At 52.6% G+C, this 7246-nt stretch overlaps 1 protein-coding gene across 1 annotated transcript; it reads right to left on the reverse strand.

Annotated features, from left to right (window-relative positions):
• Positions 1-660: 660 nt before the first annotated feature.
• On the reverse strand, positions 661-3340 carry LOC117310644 (testis-specific Y-encoded protein 2-like). The gene is made up of 6 exons (XM_073799786.1): positions 2813-3340; positions 2128-2205; positions 1914-2025; positions 1671-1816; positions 1476-1564; positions 661-823 (listed from the first exon to the last, which is right to left on the reverse strand). The coding sequence occupies exons 1-6, from the start codon at positions 3338-3340 to the stop codon at positions 808-810; spliced, it is 969 nt and encodes a 322-aa protein (XP_073655887.1). The 3' UTR covers positions 661-807.
• Between the last annotated feature and the right edge of the window lie 3906 nt (positions 3341-7246).

A 7246-nucleotide genomic window follows, 5' to 3' on the forward strand; every position in this document is an offset into this window, starting at 1 on the left:
TTGTTTGCTTAGCCGTTTCCCAGCAAACTTACCTTTTCCCCTGGTCACCTTTGCCAGAGCAAACTAACATCCTCACTGCCTTCCCACCCGTGTCTCCCTCACCTCCTCAGATGTCCTCCATACACCTTATACCCCCATGTCCTGAGATGTTGTCTGGAACCCTAGCCCTGAGAGGCTAATTGTCTCAGCAAAAGACCCTGTGTTCATATGCACTAGAAGGGCATCCGGTCCAACAGTGAATTAAATGCTAAGGCTTCCCCCCGTTGTATCCCATTGAAGTGTCTGATGATATGCAACAGGGAGGATACATGGAGGACCACTATCCAACAAAATTAACTTCCAGCATTTCAATCTCAGGCCCTTGCTCACCAGGCCCTTTCCTTGAACTTCCGCATTTCCCTTGGAAAAATGACAGGCCCCAGTTAACCAGTCCTTCTCTTATTTCTCCTTCCTCCCCAACCCCCATCCCACAGGCAGAACTGCATCCTCTGATGCAATCCCAAAGTATGATTTCCCCCCACCTCTACAACTCTCCATGGACTGGTAATTCCCAGGCAGCAAACTGAGAAGCCTGCCTGGGGCTGATGTGTCTACCCTGAGCCCCTGCACAAACACCACACAAACACATACAACTGATGCTGCTTATTTATCTTCCAGTTTTATTCCAGGTTTACTGGTGTCTCTCTCTCTGTACGTCTCACCACCAGACCTCTCTTCGTTTCTTCGTGTGCACGACAACCACGTTGACCGTTCGCCTTCACCCAAAGCAGCTTCTTAGGTCAAGGGCGATGCTCCATCACACGCATCTCAAGATCGGGAGTGCCTTTGAAAACACACACAGGCACACACATAATAACCCAACCTCTCTGAACGATGCTAAAGACCGCTTTAACTTTTTAAGGCCCTGCCCAGGAGACAGAGTCACATCCCCTGTGATCTCTTACATTTCCTCCAACCGCATATTAGAAACTTTTCTTCATAATCGACGCAAAATGGCCACTGTTCTCACAATAGCCATGGCAGGTGAAGAAAATGCATAAGAAAAGTAAAAGATGACGGTGATGATCAAAACAGAAAAAAATGATGGGACAGCGGGGTAAGGCTTTGCACAAAGGGGACTCACACACCTTTGTGGAAACGGGGTGGTGGGGGGAACCTGAGGCAAGCCCAAAGCCAAGCCCAAATTTAAGGGGGCATTACAGGAGGCCTGAGGGTGGGGTTGATGGCCATGGAATGACAGTTCAGAGACGTGCACCTTTGAATCTCAGTGACTTTGACTCTCATGCTGCTTCACTCGCCTAAAGCTTCCCTAGTCAGAACCAGTCCTGCACTGCAGTTTTCCAGACGTGCTGTCGCACCCTGACGCCCTCATGCCCTGGTGTCACTGTATGCCTCTGAGCCTCAACTCCTCCATGAGTGAAATAAACGACCCAGCTTACTCGTTTCAGCGCCCAGCCCCTGGGCTCCTTACCCACCTGTCCTCCTCTCGGTGACCTGTCCCGGTGGGGCCTTTCTCCCTCGGGTAGTAGCGCAGGGGATTGGGCCACAGGTCCTCGCCGATGATCTGGTAGGGGAAAGGGGCCCGGTCGGGACAGGCCAGGCCAGGCCAGGCCCACACCCCTTCCCCCGACCAACATCGCCATTGCTGAGGAGGCCCAGAGGCACCCCACCTCAGCAATCCTGCTAGATCCTACACAGTTGTGGTCAGAGAACCAGTTGAAGAAGTTAAGGCCACTGTTGTTGTGCCTGCGGCTATACACCTCCTTTTCAAAACGACGGTGCCACTGAATTGGAGCGAGATGAGATGCCCTATATCCTGCGGGAAAAGGAGCGTGGGACAAGGGCCTAAATCACGTTTCAAGTTCACCTCACCCCATCTGCCCTCCCCCACGATCGAGGGAGCTGTCACTTACCAGTGACCTCAATGAGATACTCCTTAACAACCACCTCATTCTGGAAATAGGGGTTCTTCCGGAAAAACAACATGATCTTGCGGTAATCACTGCGATCTGCGAACTCCTCCACCTGCCGGACAAAGTGGAGGCGGAGGGTGAAATCTCTCTCCAGCAGACCTGCTCTTTCCTGCTTTCCGGAATAAATCATTTCCCCTCTCCTCCCCAGCCTGACCTTCAAGTTGGTCATGTAGCTAAGCATGTCTTTATCTTGGGTGCTAATCATGGCCGACATCCGGGGGTGGTTCACAAACTGCTTTACGTCAAGGAGCCTCTAGATGCCGGAGGTGAAAGGGCTGGGAGAACAGAGCGAGCCTGGACAGCGGCCTGGGAGTGTCTGATCTCAAGGCCCCACTAGCATCTAGTCCTATTCCTTCAATACAGACTGCATGAAGGAACAATGAGCCCCTCGGGGTGTGCATATCTGTGCACTAAAACAGGGAGCCTCCGATTCTGAGAGGGAGGCCCTGATCTCCATCTGGACAGAAAAAGCTTACTTCCGCACAGCAAACACTCCTGGCTCTAACTAGGATGCGCTTTCATAACTCCCCACTCTCACCTCCGTTTTCCCTGATGGTTATTCCAAGAAGAACCTGTGCACAAGACAACTCTTTTGTCTCAAGAGGCCCTGGTACTAATGACAATACCTTTTTGGACCTCTGTAACTAAAGCCCTAGTCTTACTTCCTGCTATGCAGAAAATCAGCATGCCCCCACAATTTCAGGATCACATTTCCCTGAGTGTGCCCACAATGCACAATCCAACGGATACATTTTGGTACCCAAACGGCCCGCTATGTTAGGTACCCCTTGCACTAGCCCGGCCACAACGTGGTCTCTCAAATACAAAATTAAGGATACAACTTTGACCCAGAAGCCAGGGATGCTCTGGATGACGGTGCTTCTGTGTTCCAGATAAGGCTTCCGCCTCCGAAGTGTTGTGACCTTGAGACGAAAGTGTTGTCGGCTGCACTCCCTATTCACAGGCTCCAGCTGTAACTGCAAGACCTTCAGCGCCTCCAGCGCCTCCAGCGAGGCGCTCTTCGGGGACGGCCCTGGCTCTTCCTGCCCCTGCTCCTGGGGCTTCTCCTCCTGCTCTTCCGCCACCACCTGCTGCTGCTGCTTCTCCGCCACCACCTCCAGCTCTTCCATCATGTCCTCCACAGGCTGCCAAAACACCTCCACGACCCGCGCCACCTCTCCCTCCAACAGGGCCGCGCATTGCTGCACCACCTCCCCGCTAAAGATGGCGGCCTCCTCGCCCCACCCATCAGCTAGGGCCAGCACCCTACCCACCTCCCGCACCACACCTGGGGACCCGTGGGCCCCTGCTTCCTGAGGACCCCCTCCCACACCTAAGATGACCCCGGGTTCCGCCTCACTGCCCATGCGGACCTGGCTCTGAGCTGGGGCAGCAGCGAAGGTGCGGCAGTTGGAAGCTCAGCACGTGGGCCGAGCACCACGCAGGCCCAACGACTACAATCGCGCTTCGCTACGGACTAAATCGTTCCCAGGAGCCTCTGCGGTGAAGAGAGCTGAAACGCATGCGCAGGAGCTTTGGATACCAGGCATGCGTGTCCAGGTGGCAGGAAGCAGCTCCAAGCCACGCCCAGGCCGCTCGGCCCCATCACGACCAATCAGGGCGAGGACAGTGGGCGTCACCCTCGGCTGCCCCGCCCCTCGCCCTGTGGAAACAGGTCGGTTTCCGGGATTGCCGGGTCCCCCAAAACACCCCTTCTGCACCCCGGACTTAGCAGCCCAGGTTCCACAAGGAGCTGGCCTCCAGGGAGGCCTCCGGCCTTGCGTCTCGGGTGCCCGGGTGCCCTGTGATACCTATGTGGCCTGTGCTAGTTGGAGCCAGGAGTTCCCGCTCCAGAATCAGAAAATCAGAATCCGGTTTGCCTCGGGACCTTTAACCACTGGGAACTCTCAGAAAATGTACAAGGAAATGCATGGTGGCCGAAGTTGCTGGATACTTTTCTTCCAGGGGACAGAGAGCCCGAAGCTCTGTGGCATGAGAGGGGAGTGTCCGGCAAACCCAGCTCTTTGCTCGACTTGAATTCCTTTGCTCAAGAGCAGAAAAGCCACGCAGTGAAGAGCTCCGTCTGAGTGTCTGTCTCCCCTCTGTCTTTCTCTCTCTCTGTGTGTGTGTGTGTGTGTGTGTGTGTGTGTGTGTGTGTGTGTGTGTGCGCGCGCGCGCGCGTTCTTGTTTCTGTATGTATCTGCTCCCTCCCTCTGTGGCCCACTCTCCTGGGATCCCCTCTGGATACTTAAACTCTCCGAGAAATTCTACCTTGCCTGGCACCAAAAGACCTCTCCTCGTCTGTGATTGGCACCCACGGGTTCTCGGACTTTGTGTGACCACACGTTTGCATAGTGCCTTTCAAACGCTTGAGTGGCAGGCAAAAATTGCCTTTCTGCTAGCCAACATAAGGTGACAAGCGTCCCTCCGGGAACGGACATTGACACATGGCACTAGACGAACTTGACTCGGCCATCCTGTCTTTTGAGAGACCGAGAGAGGGACGACGCGCTTTGGTGGCACTGGGGAACGCCAGAAACTTTATTTGGACACGTGGCGCACACACTGAGGTGCTGAGGACTGCACCCAGACAAGGGCCACCACGCACGCATGCATGCCTTCACCACTGCCAACCCGAGGATGTGAATTTTGCCGACCCTAAGGATGCCCTGTGAAAGTGGTTCTGCTCTCGTCCACCTTCCAAATGAGATCACATCCCAGCCCAGCCCTTCGCCCCAGTCTTGTGGGACAGGGGAGCAGGGGTAGAATCCAGCTAAGCCATCACGGCCATACTCCTGAGCCACAAGGGTTGTCAGAACATTAGAGTGATGTCTTAAACCAGCAAAATCAGTGTGAGGCAGTCGGTTATGCCTCGGTGTGGGTCGGTGTGCCAAACCTTACGAAAAAAAGGCCAGGTGTTTCTCAAGGGCCTACACAGGGGTGGGGGAAAGGTTGCTCGAGCACTGGAGAAGGAGATAAAGGTGGCTGTAGCTGAGATGGGAGTGGGGCTGGAGGGGTGGGGGGTGGGTCTTTCCTCTTTGGGCCTGGGCATCGGGCCCTTTGTGATTCTCATGTACTTTGCATCCTCCCTGTCCTTCCACAGGTGCTTTCTTCCTCCCTCTAGTCTCAGCCCCTGGTCGAGGGTGCTGGCGTGTGATGCCGCTTACACTTTGCTCCACGGGTGGTATCTCTGGGCTGGATTCCCTGGCTTGGGGGCTTCAACTGGCCCACAGTTTACGTACGTTCTATAAGCTCTTTAAGCTTTTCCACGTCCCCGCGTCCATCCCAACGTCCACGCATGCATGACAGTAGTCGTGCCTATTCCTGAGCACGCACATGCATCACGTGCCCCCCCACGCCCCCCCCCACACACACCACACACGGGCAGATACCTGAGCAGAACTCTACACGTACGTGTTTCCACGAGAAAGGATTTTGGTCAGCGCCCCCTAGTTTACTGTCCCAGTTGTTTTCTGTCCCCCGCCTCCCCTCTGTGGATCTAGCCCACGTGCACATTTAGCTCCACGGGTTGTTCTTGGAACGATTGCCTGCCTATGGGACGGTGTGGTTGAAAGTGGGCGCAGTGGGAGCTGAGTCACGTGCACCTGTGTGCTGTTTCCTCCCGGTTGCCTTCGACAGGTTGACCGTGAGGAGCAAGGAGGCTCGATTCCATTCCCTGTGCCCCTGTCTGTGGCACCATACAGGAAGATAAGGTGCTAGGGACCCAGCCGACTTGGGACATGCTTTCCTCTTCCTGGAGCTCTCAGGTTGGTTCGCGCGTCCCCGGGTCGCCTGCTTAGAGAGGTGCTCCAGGGCTCCCTTTGCTCTGTAGGTGTTTGTCCTCAGCTGGTTTCTCTTTCCCCCTCAGGCAGCTGTGGGAGGCCACTGGGAACCAGTTCGTGGCTAAGTGTGTGCTTCAATGTCCTGAAGATGGATCCAGCACTTGGGTGAAGAAATTAGGCTCTGAAGGAGAGGCTGAAAAGAGGAAGTGGGCGCCCTTCCTGTCTGCCCTAATGTTTACTGCTAAACATGCACAGAGCCCCCACTAAGTGTGAACACAAAGGATGCCCTTAAACCTGAGACAGTATAGCAATTTGGGGAAAACTGCAGGTTTCCAAAGGAAAGTGGGTAGATAAAATCAATCAGAAGTAGGACTGTGAGGTTTAGCTCCGAATCATGTGAAGGAATACTATACATCTGGGGCTCCTTGAAGGGACAGAGTAATTCTTACGGGGGAAACAGCTCATGTAAGGAAGAAGATAAAGAGGGGTAATACACCAAGGGGGGAAGGGAGGGAGAGGGATAAATTGGGAGATTGGGATTGACATATACACACTACTATATAGAAAACAGAGACTAAGGACATACTGTATAGCACAGGGAACTCTACTCAGTGCTCTGTAATGACCTATGTGGGAAAAGAATCTAAAAAAGAGGGGAGACATATGTATATATAACTGATTCACTTTGCTGTGCAGTAGAAACTAACACAACATTGTAAATCAACTCTATTCCTATGAAAAATTAATTTAAAACTAGGTAATACAACGTGAGGCTTATTATGGAGAGCTACAGTTGTAATGGGATCAGTTATATGGATAGCAAAAGTGATGGTGGAGTGGACAGAGATGAAAGATCAGCAAAGAAAGACAGTTAAAACGGTGAGGGTAGAAAGATAAGGAATTCCTGGAAGCTGGGGACCTTGTTCCAGTGTCTTGGGTAGAAGCTGACTAACTCCTGATGTCACCTGCTTGGTGCCATGTTCTTGGGGAACAAGAACTATCTGTCAAGAACTATCTGTCTCATGATGCTATCCACTCCTGGGCAACAGAGAGAGAACACCTCCGTTTAAGGCCTCAGTTAGGGTGGAGTTCTACTCAAGGGTAACATTTACACTTTTTCATTTGAGACACAAATCCTGGGCTGGAACCCCTCCGGTTTGGGCAGCACTGTTGGTCAGGATGATAAAGATCAAAAGGCTCTCAACACTTTATCTGCATCATAGCACCAGAAAACTAAAAACCAAATTAAGACCTAGATAAGGAAAGAGTTTATTCACAAAGACGATTGAATAGAAGAACACTTTGATTTCAGAATCTTCAAGTATTTCAAAATCAAGTAGAAAAAGTATTTTTTAAGAGGAAAGGATGAGCAAGGCCAGCAGAAACCTAGTGGGACAGAAGCAGAGGGGTGAGCAGGAGGTAAAATAGGGGTATTTTAATAGAAAATGTTTCCCCTGCCAGCTGATTCTCAGAATAAGCTGTTACGGAATA

The sequence above is a fragment of the Tursiops truncatus genome (assembly GCF_011762595.2).
Source record: "Tursiops truncatus isolate mTurTru1 chromosome Y unlocalized genomic scaffold, mTurTru1.mat.Y SUPER_Y_unloc_1, whole genome shotgun sequence".
Lineage (NCBI taxonomy): Eukaryota > Metazoa > Chordata > Mammalia > Artiodactyla > Delphinidae > Tursiops > Tursiops truncatus.

What these genes read in the sequence shown, in the direction of transcription:
- LOC117310644 (XM_073799786.1), bottom strand. Translation starts at nt 3,340, where the DNA reads ATGGGCAGTGAGGCGGAACCCGGGGTCATCTTAGGTGTGGGAGGGGGT. An exon ending in CTGGCTTCTGGGTCAAAGTT is followed by an intron (nt 2,206 to 2,812) that starts GTATCCTTAATT and finishes GACGTAAAGCAG; the next exon opens with TTTGTGAACCACCCCCGGAT. An exon ending in GTATCTCATTGAGGTCACTG is followed by an intron (nt 1,817 to 1,913) that starts GTAAGTGACAGC and finishes CTTTTCCCGCAG; the next exon opens with GATATAGGGCATCTCATCTC.